General features: G+C 40.1%; 1 protein-coding gene across 1 annotated transcript in view; it reads left to right on the forward strand.

Annotated features, from left to right (window-relative positions):
- The window catches only part of DGKK (diacylglycerol kinase kappa), a 252,654-nt gene that overhangs the window by 234,284 nt on the left and 1,867 nt on the right, over window positions 1–16,503 (forward strand). The window contains exons 24-28 of the mRNA XM_056128612.1: window positions 1,874–2,008; window positions 3,355–3,515; window positions 3,949–4,084; window positions 5,515–5,601; window positions 8,739–8,849. Coding sequence (XP_055984587.1) covers window positions 1,874–2,008; window positions 3,355–3,515; window positions 3,949–4,084; window positions 5,515–5,601; window positions 8,739–8,849 — 630 coding nt within the window. The remainder of the gene's footprint in view (window positions 1–1,873; window positions 2,009–3,354; window positions 3,516–3,948; window positions 4,085–5,514; window positions 5,602–8,738; window positions 8,850–16,503) is intronic.

Here is a 16,503-nt window from a genome sequence, read left to right on the forward strand (position 1 = left end):
TGGCTATCCCAGCTTTTTTATGGGAGCTCTTTGCCTGTAGGATTGTTTTCCAGCCTTTGACTCTGAGTCTGTGTTTGCTTTGACTATTGAGATGTGTTTCTTGCAGGCAGCAGAATCTTGGGTTCAATTTTCTAATCCATCCTGCCACCCTATGTCTTTTAATTGGTGGGTTTAGCCCATTGACATTGAGAGAGATTATTGTTATGGGATTTTGACCATTTTCTGTTGAAATTTGGTGTATTTGAGGGGCCTGTCTTGCCTTAACGTAGTCCATTTAATTGTTCTTGTATCCATGGTTTTGAGTCTATGAAGTTCCTGAGCTGTTGTTTGTCTGTGAAACTGTGTGTTGTTCCTTCTGATATGAATGAGAGTCTCGCTGGATAAAGTATTTTTGGAGAGGCATCTATTTCGTTGAGCTTTTTCACTATGTCCCACCACTGTTTTCGGGCCATGAGGGTTTTATCAGAAAAATCAGCTGTGAATTTTAAGGATGCTCCTTTGTAAGAGATTTCTTTCTTCGATCTTGCTGCTTTCAGAATTTTGTCTCTGTCTAAAGTTTTGGTCACTTTGATCAGGATGTGTCTTGGGGTATTTTTATTCGGATTTCTTCTAGCTGGTACTCTTCGGGCCTCCTGAATGTGGTCACAAGTTTTCTTCAGCTCTGGAAACGTTGTAGCAATGATGTCTTTGACAGTTTCTTCTTCATCAAGGTTTTCTTCCTGTCTCTCTGGGACTCCAATAATTCTTACGTTACCCCTCTTGGGTTCATTACTATCTTCTCTTGCCATCTGTTCTCGAATAGTGAGTCTCCTTTCCAGTTTCTGCTCTTTTCTGGAGAGTCTCTGAACTTCATCTTCAAGTTCACTGATTCTGTTCTCAGCAGCTGTTACTCTGACATTTCCAATTGTATTTTCCTCATTTCTGCCTTCAAATCCTCTTGACTTTTATTGGCATTGCTTTCCATTGTTTTTCTTAGTTCCCTAAGCATCCTAAGTAGCTCCCTTCTGAATTCCTTGTCAGAGAGTTTGTCTAACACTACAGTACTTTTGGTGTTTTCTGGGCTAGCCTCTTCAATAAGAAAGTTTGGTGGGCTTTTGTGTTGCTTCACCATTGTCACCAGTGTGGTTAAGTCCTTCAAGTTCACTGTTACTATTCTCCTTGAAATGCAGTGTGAGATGAGATAGGCTTATGAGTTATTGGCTACTGTGTTTCTAGTGGCTGATCTAAAATAGAGAAGGCTCCTTCAAAGAGGGTAGCTTATGGTTCCTATGGCATAAGTAGCAGGAGAATATTTCGCGTCCACTAATGCGGCCGCAGCTCTGGAAAGGGTCCCTGGCGCTGGGCACCGGGCTGTACCTGGTTGGAATGAGGAGAGAGTACCCCGAGACGTTCAGCTTTGTTGCTGAGAGATGGGCCTCAGTTCCCAGCCCACGCAGATCAGGGGAGAAAACCCGCTGTTCTAGGAGATGGAGCTAGCTGCGCATGCGCTGAGAGAGTCCCAGGCCCTGGGGGTGGGCCGTACCTGGTTGGAATGAGGTGAAGACTTCTCTCAGAAATTGGTAGTTTCCACGGAAGGATTGGACTTTCTGTGGCCAATAAACAAAATTGAAAAATTTCCAGCCAATGGGCGTGGCAGGCACGGGAGCAGGAGCTGGAGGCGCGTGTGGCGGGTGGGCCGGGTTCAGGCCGCACAGAGCGGGGTGCGAGACACGCCGCCGCTGCTGTGGACGCCGGGCAGGGAGAGCTTGCAGGGGGAGGGGGCGGCAGCGGGCAGCTGAGAGCTGTAAGCTTCGCCAATGGCGGTGAGCGGAGGATTTGCTAAAAATAGTAAACTCATTTTTCTTCCCTATTCTCTCCTTCTCTTCTCTGACAGTGCCATGAGGTGATGATAGCTATTGATGGTGATGAAGGTATCCCAGTGCAGGTGGATGGGGAGGCCTGGGTTCAGATGCCAGGCCTTATCAAGATAAGATACAAGAATGCTGCCCAGATGTTAACAAGAGATCGGGTAAGAAGGGTAATACTCATCTTGGGATTTCACTGATAACCCACAGGTTTCACTTATTTAATAGTATTTTCTAGCCAAGTAAAATCCTCAAAAGAAGGTTCACATATCACTTACATTACAGTCATGAGGAGTACTTCTTAAACTGCACATTCCTGAGTCTTACAACATATTTCTTAAATCATATAGAAAAATGTAGTTCCCAGGGACTTGTATTTATAAATAAACTCCCTGATACATTATGATATATACTTACACTTGTAAATAAGTATCTAATAGAGCGAGATAAGTAGCTTCTTCCTGTAGTTTTGGACAAGGTTTTCTGACCAGAGATTTAAAAGCCTCAGGTGTTTATGAAAAATATCCTCCAAGGAGATATTATTTACTAAATAAATATAGGGCTTTTTATACTTTCCTTAAATATTACATGCACAAATATTATTTCCACTAACTAATCAAAGCTAGAAAAGTGTCATTATTGAACACTCAGTGTTTAGAGGATCTCTTCCATTCTTACCTTTAAATGGTCCCATAGAGACAGCATGTGAAGTGCAATTTACAAATGTCTCTTTTGTGCTGTTCACTGTACATATAGTGTCTCAAATATGTCCTCCTAATAATCCTATAAGCTGGATAAATTTATCCCTACTTTAAAGTAAACAAAATGTGATCCAGAGAGGTTAATTGTTAAAATTCACACAACTCGTAAATGACAGAAGTAAAATTCAAAATTAAATTATATCTGACTCTAAATAATCATCAAAATATGTTGCTTTGAACTGTTTTACAAATTATGAGTGATTCTGGAAGACAGACACATATCTGATTTTAAGCCTGGTTCCCACAAGTCAGCATAGTAGCAACAACTAAAAGTTTCAAGTGTTGAAGAAACATTGAATAAAATAATGGATAAATGCTTACATTTGTAGGTGGAGTGACTGAATGGATGGGGTCTTCTTTTCTATTTACCTACTATACCCATAAATATAAGGCTCAGTTATATATGTTTCACAGTCTCATAGTTAACAGCAAACATTAGAATCTGTCACTTTCTTTTAAAAATGTTTTATTTTAATTAAAGAACTGTGATTTGTGAAGTTATTGATAGTTTTAGGCATATAATGTTTCAACATCAATCCCTCCACCAATGTCAACTTTCCTTCACCAGTAGTCCCATATTCCATCTCCACTTCCAGCCCCCACCCCAACCCCCACCTCTCAACTTAACAGACACATTACAAAGTTCCAGTTGAAGCTTAGATCTCATGTTTTCAGTGTTGTTGAGTCTGTGTTTTTGATATAATGACTATACCACTCACAAGATGATCACTCACTTTCTTAATTTCCAGGACTTTGAGAACTCGATGCAAAAGTGGGAGTGCAAGCATGCTGAAATTCAAGCTGCCACTCAACCACAGTTGGATTTACAAGAACTTCAAAACAGCCTTTCAGATGAGGAGTATGCACAAATACAGCGCTTAGCTCAGCTAGCAGATATCCTCATCAGCAGGTAAATCAACTAAGCAGATATATGATGGGTAGGGATAAGAGGTTAATTTATGTCTAATGGCTACTGAAGAACCTGAATGTTAGACCTAGAGGTGAACTTTAATGTTCTGATGTCCCAGGAACAACAGAATCGAGAGTGTTTTCTTTACATACCATGAGTTCCTTAAAGTTCCTGGAGTTAACTGTCTTCTATTCTGGCTTCCCACTCTCCTGAAAGGCCTAATATCTAGACAATCAAAGGTGACAACTAGTGAAAAGTAGAAAAAATCTAAGGTAGACATAACATACCTAGAGATGAGTAGAAAAACAAGAAGGAGTAACAAGTTCAATTTAGTTACCCAGGATTTTTTTTACCCTTATCTCAACCCTCACCAGCATACTAGACCAAACGTCCTTCAAAATTCCAGATTCACTCTTTTCCTGCTTTATTACAGACTTACTGACCTGAACAAGGTACAACAATATGTGTATGTTCTCATGGATTCTGTGAATGCCAGTGCTAAGATCTTGAATGAGATATTTTATAGCCAACACAATGAGTCTGGTGCAGCTTCCTGCACTCCCACTGAGGTAAGAGGAATATTAAGGAAAGGAGTGAAATCCATTTACAAATAAAAAAAAGAAGGAAAGAGAATGAAAGGAAGCCAGTGGCTGTATTGAGACACTGGGCAAATAATAGAGCAACAAATGGATGGATATAGTGAGATGGAGGGAGAGCCATGCTTTTATTGAATTGTTTATACATCCAGGGTGGTTAATGGGAAAATCCCTCAGCATATTATAAACCTAAGAACTGCCTTTCTTTTGATAATAATTTACTATATTGGCCTCAAGAAAGAAATTGCCAATGAGTAAAGAAAAACTTGCCTGTTCCTTCCTCATCCTAAGTGAATCCTGTATAACTTGAATTGTCCTTTCAACCAGAACTTCAAGCTTCCTTGGGTTTTCTCTTGGGGGATATGTTCTAATCAAGATATTTAATGTTAATTGTAATATCAAATGTCTCTTTGCTAGAAGATTTAAATGATGTGGTTGAAAATAACTTTATTGGTGGGCAAATGATATAAGAGGGGCAAATTGTCCACCCCCATTCCAGCAATAAGGCTCGGTGTGACACTGGAGGCCCCAAAATACTATGTAGATGACCCTCATGATTCTTGACACTGCATGACTGAAACAGCACTGTAGTCTGAGGCCCTTGAGTACTACTTAAGAGGAGGAAACTACCCCACCCCCCAAATAAAGAGCCGCTTATGTCTCCTAAAATGTGGGTTAACTATTCTTTTGGGGTCAGATCCTAGTTGAAGGAGGACCTAGAGCTCAAACTCAGAAGGTCAAGAAAAAATATTAATGGGCTTAACTCGATCTTCCTGGGAAAGATTATTTTTATCCTAGTGGCAACAGATGGTCTAATATTTTCTCTCTGGTTTGCTTATTTCTTATTTCCCTATACCAATAACTATTGTCAAGAAAATCGTAAGTCACTGTGCTTAAGTTAAAAAGCACAGTGATTTACTGTCTTTACTGATTTATTGTCTCCCTATTATTCAGCGGTAGGGCGTTTGCCTTGCACGCAGCCAACATGGCCGACCCGAGTTCGATTCCTCCGCTCCTCTCGGAGAGCCCGGCAAGCTGCCGAGAGTATCTCGCCCGCACGGCAGAGACTGGCAAGCTCCCTGTGATGTATTCGATATGCCAAACACAGTAACAACAAAGTCTCCAATGGAGACGTTACTGGGCCTGCTCGAGCAAATAGCTATCCAGTGATGACAAATACCAAGTTGTGCTGTTCCACTCCATAGGACATACAAGTTCAACTGTATGAATAGTTGACATCTGGTATTAGTTCTGATTGGTTGGTGTCCAAGCAAGTACCTGTTGTGCTATATTTTGAAAATTGCTTCTTTACCCACAACTGCATCTTATTCGCCTGCCAACAGTATGCTTACTAACAACTCTTTGTCCATTCCCTTCCTTTCTTTCCTTTCTTATCTTCTCAGACTATAAGCAGAAATGATGCCATAGATGTTACATTTAGTCTGAAGGGGCTCTATGATGACACCAAAACTTTCCTGGATGAAAATTTGGTGAGTGAAGGGCTTTGGAACAAGGGAGGGTAAAGGATCCTACCTGAAGATAGTCAGGATCTATGTTTTTTTTTCTTGTACATTGGAAATATGTGGGAGTATTTTGACAAAATGCTCACATCGCAGACCCTGCTGTGTCATCCTCACCCAACGTTGTCACTGATTATAATACTTCATAGATTTTGATAATCCATAGGGAAAACCATATCCCTGAAAGAAAATTTAATCCTCTCCTTTGACAAATAACTTCTGGCACCAGACCAGGCTCATCTAACATAGAATATTCTCATGCCTATTACTGATTCAGTGAAAAATATTAAGCTCTTTTGGGGCTACTCCTTATCTCACAAGTTTTCACACACATTTCATCATGTGGGAAGGCAATTTATGGAATAGTGAGGAAAGTTGAGGGACTCTGTAATTAAATCCTAAATTTGTCACTCACTAGCAGTATTTGTTTTCTAAGTCTGATGTAATAAAGTACTAAACCCCCAATGACTTCAAATTACAGCTATTAGGCTAAAGAGATAGTATAGTGGGTAAAGTGTTTATCTTATATGTGGCCAGTCTGTGTGCAATCCCGAACACCACATATGGTTTCCTGAGCATACAGCCAGGTATAAACCCTGAGCACCACTAAGTATACCCCAAAACAAAAACAAAAAAATCGAAGATATTTATTGTCTCATAACTCTGAACACTAAATGCCAAAATCAAGGTGTCAGCAAGGCTACATTCCCACTAAATCCTGTAAGGAATTCTTCCTTGCCTCTTTCTAGTTTTGGCTTACTGATGGCAATATGGAATTACTTGACTTGTAAGAGTATTCATTAGTCCAACCCTGTGTCTTTCTGTCATCATATGACCATATTTTATTTTTCTTCCTTAGTGATTTATCATTATTTTATGTAGCACTGTAGCACTGTCCTCCTGTTGTTTATGGATTTGCTTGAGCGGGCACTAGTAACGTCTCCATTGTAAGATTTGTTACTGTTTTTGGCATATCAAATATGCCATGGGGAGCTTGCCAGGTCTTCCATGCAGGCAGGATACTCTCAGTAGCTTGCTGGGCTCTCCGAGAGGAATGGAGGAATCGAATCTGGGTCGGCCACATGCAAGGCAAACATTGTACCCACTGTGCTATAATTTCAGATTTATAATTTAACCTCTACATGTGTATACAGAACTCATCACACCTACTATCAATGTCTCAGTGCCATTTTATCAGTAAAAAGAGCCCTCTGCCCATTCCTTTCAGCCCTCCTCCTCTTTCTTCCTGGTAAGCACTGTTGTTTCTACCAAGTCCAGGAATTACTTTTAACATGTCTATAATCTTAAAATATATTAATTGTACTGGCTCAGGGACCTACCTTACTCCAGTAATGACCTCATCTTCACAATTATGCAATGAAAATATTTCCAAACAGGGTCACATTATGAAGTTTGGGGGTTAGGATTTCAAAATATCTTTTGGTGAAAGCACCTATCAGAGAAGAGTTCCCTGAATCCATAAGGATAGGAAACTAACACAAGGCTGATGCCCTACCCTTCTACTATTTCTTAGATCACAAATCTCCTTATACTAAATAGAAAGTAATTAGAAAATAATTTTATTCTTCTATGATTATAATTTGCAGTCCTTTTTCATGGTTTCAAATTCTTCTTTCCTATCTGTGGCCTTGAGTTTGAGTATCAACCCCCCAAAAAAAACATTGCTTGTAAATATGCCCATAAGTACTCCGTGTCCTTACCCTATTTACTTTGAAGTGATGGCTATTTCTACATTATACCCTTCTCCTACTTACTGCCACACTTACATGGTATGTTCATCTGGTCAATTCTGTACATTCCCAATTAATTGCAATGCAAAATCACAAGATATTATTTGTCAGAACTGACTTGTTTCTGCTTCATCTCATTGACTGGTTTCAACCTCCCACTCCCATTCACGCCCCTTCCCATTCATCTGCCCTGCTATTTCTAACAGTTGGAAAGTCTCCAACCAAATTCAAAACAGCAAGTTTCCCATGAATAGAAAAAGCCACATAGTTTCCAGATAAAAAAGTATATGATACATGTCATGGAGGAGAGATGAGTAAAGTTATGAGGATTGAAAAGCATGTCAGAGCTGGAGATCTCAGAATGCACATGTTCTCCCAGATCTCTATCATCTGGAACAGAAACTATTTTACCTATGTTCCTCATCTAGAACTTGGGTTTCCTGCATTGGAGATGGTATCAGAAAAAAAATTAAGATTCCCATAAACTATACAGAGCTCATTCTGTGGTTAAACAAGGGAATACTTTGTTTCCTAAAGCCATGGGGAAACAATCTGAAACTCATTAAGTACTAATAGTGAAAAGCTAAAGGATAAAGCACAAATGTGAGAGTAAGTTTCTCTTTGCCAGGAAGGAAAATGTTGAGCCATTCTCACTCTAGTCATCTGAGAATTTAAATCATAATAAGTATGTAATAAAGATCTGCTAATCATCTAGCCATCCCACATATCCTCAACAGGAGAGTGTGGTATAATGGGTAAGCTATAGAGTGAAATGTCTGGATTCTTTCCAGATGTGATCTTGGCCACTAAGTATCTTTGAGTTTGTTTTCTCATAGATAGAATTATATATGTCATATTGTAAAGTATTGTACATAATGTATTGTAATGTTTTGTAATGCATACTATTCAATAGTAACAGAAAGATGTTGTAAAGTTACTGGGGAGGTAGAATGAAATAATTTATGCACAATGTGTTACATATAGTATGTGCTCGAAAGTTGGTAGCTATTATTTGGGGTACACTTAGAATCCAGGGTAGAATTATTTTCCTTGACCTTACATTATACTGGCAAACCTCAATGTTAACTTGGACTGGTCAAAGAGCCTTTATGCCTGCTGAACTGGGAGTGTATTCAGACCCAAGCAAAGTCCCACCATATAGTCCTTTCCTTTATCTCCTTAATAGAAAAAGAGAAAAACTGGCTACATTCTTCAATGAGACCAACGCCAAAGGAGATACATACAAATTGACACTGTGTGGTCATGACCATTAGCAGATACTTGGGAGTGGCTGGAAGAGTCGATAAAGGGAGACTGATAACTATTAGAAACTCACTTTTTTCCTCTCCTTACCAGCTGAGAAATGTTGAAAATGAGGCCATGCTGAAAACTACACTGGATGCCATGAATCAGGAGTTTGAAAAACTCTCTAAAATCGACTGGATTAATCCTATTCTTTTTCCAGAGGTGTGTGATGTGGGAATGAAGAAATAAATGGGAAAAGGGATTCTTCCTTGATACCACAGGGGGCATGAACAAGTGACTGATGTAGTAGAGGAAGTCCAGTAAGGACTTTCAGCTGTAGTTTATGGATAGTCTTTCCACCATCTTCTTAAAAGTGAGGAGTACATGGCAGAAATAACATTGAAAAATTAGATCACCATGTGAAAATAACCAAAGAAAAAAATCACTCTGTGGCAGGAGGTTATTGGAAAAGAAAAAGCAAGATTATTTTTGTTCTTACATTGTTTTCCTGGCTGCAGTCCTCCATCCCTGTGTAGTACCTATGGCCATGGCTGAATTTCACATGGTACATATTTTTTTTTAATTTTCATTAGTGAAACACCATGAGGTACAGTTGTAGATTTACAATTTTTTGTGCTTGGGTTTCGATTATACAATGATCAAATACCCATCCCTCTACCAGTGCCCATTTTCCACCACCATGGATAATATCCCTCCCACCCCCATCCCCCCATCACACCCTGCCTCTGTGGCAGGGCAATCCCTTGTGTTCTCTCTCTCCTTTTGGGTGTTGTGGTCTGCAGAAGAGGCATTGAGTGGCAAACATGTTCAGTCCATAGTCTACTTTCAAAATGCATCTCCCCTCCTGGGAGGATGCTCCAAACACCCTTTATTTGGTGCTCCCTTCTCTATCTGAGCTGCCCTTTCCCCTAGAATGCCCGGCTGGCCTCTAAGCTATGGAGTAATCTTCCTGGTGCTTATCTCAGCTATTCTTGGGTATTAATCTCATATTTTGTTACTTTACATCCCCCAGATGAATGCAATCTTTCTATGCCTATCCCTCTCTTTCTGACTCATTTCACTTAGCATGATACTTTCCATGTTGGTGGTACATATTTTTATGGTCTTTAAAATGTTTAAAACCCATATCTTTTCCAAATATTGTTTGTTCCCCAATTATTTTAGTGGATAACTCTTCCAAATATACCTCTCCATGCTGCTTTCTATTCTTTTATTTCTGGTTGGATAGATGGCTCTCTGTGTGTTTTACGCAGGTGTATGTATAGGTAGAAGAAATTCAATCATGGTCGCAGGGACTACAATATAGCAATAAGGATGCTGACTGCCTTCTTAGAATAGAAAATTTCTATTTTAGAAATAAAATGATTCATAGATTTCTACCTATCATTAGGCAAATTACATTCTTTGTGGTGGTCTCATGGAATTCTTATTTAAAGATTTCCATTAAATAGCTTGTTTTAACCTAAAGAAATCACCTAGTTTCCCTATTTATCATAACTAATTACTGGTTCCAATACACCAATGTATGAGTTTAAGAGAACCAGATAGGTATGTATGGACGAGAACAGCATTCAAACTACAATTTAAGAAGAATAGCCCTATGATCCAGGGAACTAGCTCAAAGGAATAGAGTACATACCTTGCATGCAAAGGAACTGAGTTCGATCCCTTGCATCATATGATCCCTAAGCACTGGAGGGACCCACAGATTTAATTGCTTTCTTATAAACATTTGCTGAGTACTTTGTTGTTCTTAATCAATAGTCCTCTGTCACTGTCACTGTCATCCTGTTGTTCATCGATTGCCTCGAGCAGGCCCCAGTAACGTCTCCTTCGTCTTAGCCCTGAGATTTTAAGAAGTGCCACATTTGAGGCTCTTTCAGGGTCAGGAGAATGAGATCCATCATTGTTACTGGTTTTGGCATATTGAATATGTCATGGGGAGTTTGCCAGACTCTGCCGTGTGGGCAGGATACTTTTGGTAGCCTGCCAGGTTTTCCAGAGTAAGAACTAAATAATAAGATGTCATGTCTGCTTCCGGGAGCAGGCTTTTATAGTCTCTGGGTCTTGGCCGTTGATGGGATTACATGGTGCCAGGGGCAGTTGGTTGGTGTAACGCTTACATACTGGAAGAGGGGGGATCTGGGTGGAGGAGGCCCAGTCCCAACCGGAGCAGGCTTGGAAATCTACACCCCGGGTCCCGCACACTTGGGTTCCTCTGTCGGTTCCTTCATGAGTGAGGCTGGTCTGAACCTGTGGAGAGTGGTCTTAAGCATGGGTGTGGCTGGAACCGGAGGTCTTCAGCTGCCGGGGCTTTGCTCAGGGTGGGGAGGGAAACTCAACCCACCCTCCTCCAAGGGGCCCCAATGAGGACAGCCAGGTGCAGAGGCAGGAGACTCTGTGCTGTTCTCTTTCAGGAGCAGGGTTTTATAGTCTCTGAGTCTTGGACTTTGATGGGATTACACGTTGATGGGATTTCCTTCCCCACTCTGAGCAGAGCCCCGGCAGCTGAAGACCTCTGGTTCTAGCCACAGCCATGTTTAAGACCACTCTCCACATGTTCAGACGAGCCTCACGTATGAAGGAACAGGCAGAGGAACCCAGGTGTGCGGAACCTGAGGCATAGATCTCCAAGCCTGCTTGGATTGGGACTGGGCCTCCTCTACCAAGATCCCCATCTTCCAGTATGTAGGCGTTACACCCACCAACTGCCCCTGGCACCATGCAATAGTCCTCGAGAAAAGAAAAATAGGCTTTTATTCAGGAAGCAAACTCTTATAGCACTACCTTACTATTATTACTAATTCAACTATCTCTCACCAACCCCCTGTCAGGGTATTTAGAAATATGAGACAGTCCATACTCTGAGGTGTCAGTATGTGAATCTGCTTGGCCCAGGGAATAATATCTTTTCTGATCCTCACTATTTCTGTAGGGATGAATGAGGTTTTAAATAAAGTCAGACTATATTGGAAAACACAGGAAGGTGTTACTCATTTACTTGACACGAAACTTGCTCATTTTAAGGCTACAGAAGATTCAGAGCACTTTGGGATCTGCATCTGGAGATGCAGTATGTGGGGAAAGTCAGGATATGACTCAGTTATTCACTAGGCTTTACAAGACTTTAGCTGAGTGAGAAGATCTGTTCCCTCCCTTTATGATTCTTCTGAAAGAACATTCTGAAAATGGGTGTATATGACCTAGAAGAGGGAGGATAAGTGGAAGTTAGGCAGGCAGAGGAGGAGGACAGGTTTATACCTTCTTCTAATGCAAGGGGCCAGAGGTTTAAATAATCTTGAAGGGAAGAGAATCCCAAAATTCCTTGGAATGTGTTGGCAGAACTCTCTGACAACAGTTAAGCTCAGAAGTACATTTGACTGAGAACCACTTGTAGAACAAACACACTTTAAGAGGATAAAGAAAACAAAGAGGCTGAGATTGAACTAAAGAGCCTTCATGAAATGTGTAGCAGAGAGCTTACTTTCAATATTAAGTGTTATGTGTAGAGAATTCACTCAGTCTATAGGGAAAGAGGTGTTCGTGGAAGTGGGTGCTTCCCTAATTAATCTAGGGAGTGAGTTGGAGTTCACCAAACCTTATGACTGAAGGAAAAGACACTTTTTCCTGTTTCATACAAACTACTTATATAGCAAGTGTTTGTTCTGACAATCTTACCATTTTTATTTATTTTTAAATTTTATTTTATAAAGTTGTTCAAAATAATCGATTACATTCAACAATTCAACACCAGTCCCACCATCATTACACTTTCCCACCACCATTATTTAGAATTTTCCTACCACCACTCAAGCCTTCTCCACAAGCAGATGCTAGATAATTTATATTGTGTTGCTTTTTATGAATAGCATGAGATGTCACGGGGCTGCTTTCAGGGCTGCGTACTCCTAAAATTCTAAAATTTTAAATAATTGGGATCCAGAGACATCTCTGCAATTGAGCTTCTCGGTTCTGAGATTTATTTGTGATCTCTGGATCATGACCATTAATGCACTTAAAATGGCACCTGGAGGCAAATATTACCCTTTTAATCCACCGTCACATGTCCTCACATGATTTTTTTAATCTCTCTGAGCCTCTACTTCCTCATATACAAATTACAAATAACAGTAATATTAAAAGGTTATTTTGCAGTGTCCTCAAAGAGCATTTATTATTTACCAAGGCATCTAGCACAAAATAAGATATAAGCAAAAATTAGTTGCCTCCTTAGAGATGAGACTAATTACAAGAGCTGATTCTCACACCTAAATCTGTAGCTGATCTGCCTGATTTCTAAGTGGCATTTCTAGTGTGTCAGAGCGATAACTCAGAGGGTAGGGCATTTGTCTTGCATGGAGCCTACCCGAGTTTGCCAGATGGTCACTCTATATGATCCCAAGCCACTCTGTATGATCCCAAGCCACTCTATATGATCCCAAGCCTGCCAGGAATGGCTCTGTCCATTCAGGGTTTACTCCTGGCTCTGTCCTCAATGATCCCTGAGGACAGAGCCAGGAATAAACCCTGAAAACCGCTAGGTGTGCCCAACACCCCCCCAATAAAAAACCCAAGTACCTTTTCTTGTTCACTACTTTGCCCGGCTTCTAATAATTGTTTCTGATTTTTAAATTAAATCACTGTAATTTACAAAGATATTAATAGTTGAGTTGTAGGCATATAGTATTTTTTAAAATTTTATTGAATCACCATGAGATAGTTACAAGCTTTCATGTTTGGTTTACAATCACACAATGATCAAACACCCATCCCTCCACCAGTGCACATTCCCCACCACCAATATCCCCGGTATACCCCCCTTTTCCCACCCTCCCTCTGCCTCCATGGCACAAATTATTCCCCATAATCTCTCTCTACTTTGGGGCATTAGGGTTTGCAAAACAGACCCTGAGAGGGTATCATGTTTGGTCCCTTATCTACTTTCGGCACACATCTCACACACCGACAGATTCCTCCAGCCATCTTTTTCTTAACAATCCCTTCTCTATTCCAGCTGCCTTCTCCCCTTTGCTCATGAGGCAGGCTTCCAGCTATGGAGCAATCTATCTGACCCGTGTATCTACTATCCTTAGGTGTCAGCCTCATGTTATATTGTTTTATACTCCACAAATGAGTGCAGTTCTTCTATGTCTGTCCCTGTCTTTCTGACTCATTTCACTGAGCATGATACTCTCCATGTCTATCCATTTATAAGCAAAGTTCATGACTTCATCTCTCCTGACAGCTGCATAGTATTCCATTGTGTAGATGTACCAAAGTTTCTTTAACCAGTCATCTGTTCTAGAGCACTTGGGTTGTTTCCAGATTTGGGCTATTGTGAACAGTGCTGCAATGAACATATAGGTATAGATGTATTTTCTACTGTTCTTTTTTGCATCCTCGGGATATAATTCCCAGAAGTGGTATTGCTTATGGATTATTCATATAATGGATTATTCATATTATTCATTATTCATATTATGGGTCATTCACATGGAAGCTCAATTTCTAGTTTTTGTCCATATTGTTTTCCAGAAAGGCTGGACTAGTGGGCATTCCCACCAACAGTGAAAGAGTGTCCTTTTCCCCACATCCACGCCAGCACTGGTTGCTTTTGTTATTTTGAATGTGTGCCAGTCTCTGTGGTGTGAGATGATAGACATATAGTATTGTAGCACTGATCCCAGCACCAGTGTCAACTTCCCTCTTCCAATATTCCCAACCTGCCCACTCAATAGGCACAATTCTATGTTTGGTTGTTAAAGTTTGGGTCTCTCAATTTCAGTGTTGTTGAACCTGTGGTTTGGATATTTGTCTCATTCATTTATATCACCATTGTACCTAAATCCACTGACTTTCTCATACCCATTGCTCCTCATCTGTCTCTTCTCCCCCACCATCCACAAGGTTGATCTGGGCATTCTAGTTTAAAACATTGCATTACCTCATCCAGATATTCTAAATACCACGTATAAGTGATCTCATCCTGCATTATAACGAAGTTAAAACAAAGTTGTTGGTTATTGAGTTGCAGTTCTATAATATTTGGACCCCAGTCCCTTTACCAGTATCCACTTTCCTCTACCAATGTCTCCAGTTTCTTTCTCACTCTCCAGCTTACCTGCAGGACAGAAACTTTTCTTTTTTCTCTTTTTTCCTTTTAGACACTGTAGTTTGCAATTCTGTTACTGAAAGGTATCGTGCATATCATTTTATCATCTCCCAGAACCCAGTTCTTGTTCAGATTGATCAGATCCCACTATCATTGTCATAGCGGTCCTGTCTCTGACCTAACCAGCCTTCTTTATTGTGGCAAGCTTTCTTCTAAGGACAAGTCATCCTGGAGTTAGTTTCCATTGTCTTTTGGTATTATTCTCCCACTATGTTTCTATATTCTGCAAATAAGTGTGATCATTTTGTTTGTTCCTCTCCCTCTGACCAATTTTATTCAGCATGATACTCTCCATGTCCATCCATGTAGCTGCTAAGTTCATGACTTCATTTTCCCTAACAGCTGCATATCATTCCACTGTGTAGATTGACTATAGTTTCTTTAACTACTTGTCTGTTCTCAGGCACTTGGGCTGTTTCCAGATTTGGGCTATTGTGAATGGTGCTGAAAAGAACATAGGAATAAAGATATCTTTTCTGCATTGTGTTCAGAGCTCTTGGAGTATTCTCCCAGGGACAGAATTGCTGAGTCATATGGAAGCTCAATTCCTACTCTTTGAGGAATGTCCGTATTGTTTCCCAAATAGACTGGACTAGTTGACATTCCCACCAGCAGTGAATGAGGGTCCCTTATCCTGCTTCCACATCAACACTGGTTTTTTATTCTTTTTGATGAGTGCCAGTTTCTTTGACTTGAGGAGTTATCTCATTGTCGTTTTAATTTGAATTTTCCTCATGACTGATGATACAAAACATTTTTTCATGTGCCATTTGGCTACTCATATTTTCATCTTTTAAGAAATTTATGTTCGTCTTTTCTTCTTATTTGTTAACGAGGTTGGATTGGATTTCTTTTTCTTGTAAAGTTCTATTGGTGATTTATCTATCTTGATACCAATGCTTTACAGGATGAATGATGGGCGAATAATTTCTCACAGTCTGTGGTCTGCTTTTGTATTTTGGTCTTAATTTTCTTTGAAGTGCAGAATATTCTTAAATTTAATGTAGTCCAAATTGTTTACATTTGCTTCCACTTGCTTGATCAGTAGTGTTTCAACCTGAAAAATGCCTCTAAGGATCGTCCCAGGAGGGGAGATACATGTTGAAAGTAGACTATGGACTGAACATGATTGCCACTCAATGCCTCTTTTGCAGACCACAACACCCAAAAGGAGAGAGAGAACAAAAGATTCTCAGAGAGAACAGAGGCAGGGTGGGGTGGGGGGGATGGATATGGGAGGGATACTGGGATCCATGGTGATGGAAAATGGGCACTTGTTGAGGGATGGGTACTTGATTATTGTATAATCGAAACCCAAGCACAAAAATTTGCAAATCTACAACTGTACCTCATGGTGTTTCACTAATAAAAAATTTTAAAAATGCCTCTAGTTTCATTGTCATGGAGAGATCTGCCTATGATTTCCTCTATTTACCTTATGGATTCAGGTCTGATATATAGGTCTGTAATCCATTTTAATTTTATACTTGTGTATGGTGTCAGTAAGAGATATAAGTTAATATTTGCATGTGGATGACCAGTTTTGTCACCATCAGTTGTTGATGGGGTTTGCTTTGCTCCACTTCCTATTTTTGTTCCTTTATTGAAGATTGATCCTATACTTGAGGACCTTTCTCTTTTTTTATTTTTATTTTTTTATTAGTGAAACACCATGAGGTACCG

The sequence above is a fragment of the Sorex fumeus genome, unplaced genomic scaffold, assembly GCF_029834395.1.
Source record: "Sorex fumeus unplaced genomic scaffold, SorFum_2.1 ptg000065l, whole genome shotgun sequence".
In the NCBI taxonomy this organism is placed as follows: Eukaryota; Metazoa; Chordata; class Mammalia; order Eulipotyphla; family Soricidae; genus Sorex; species Sorex fumeus.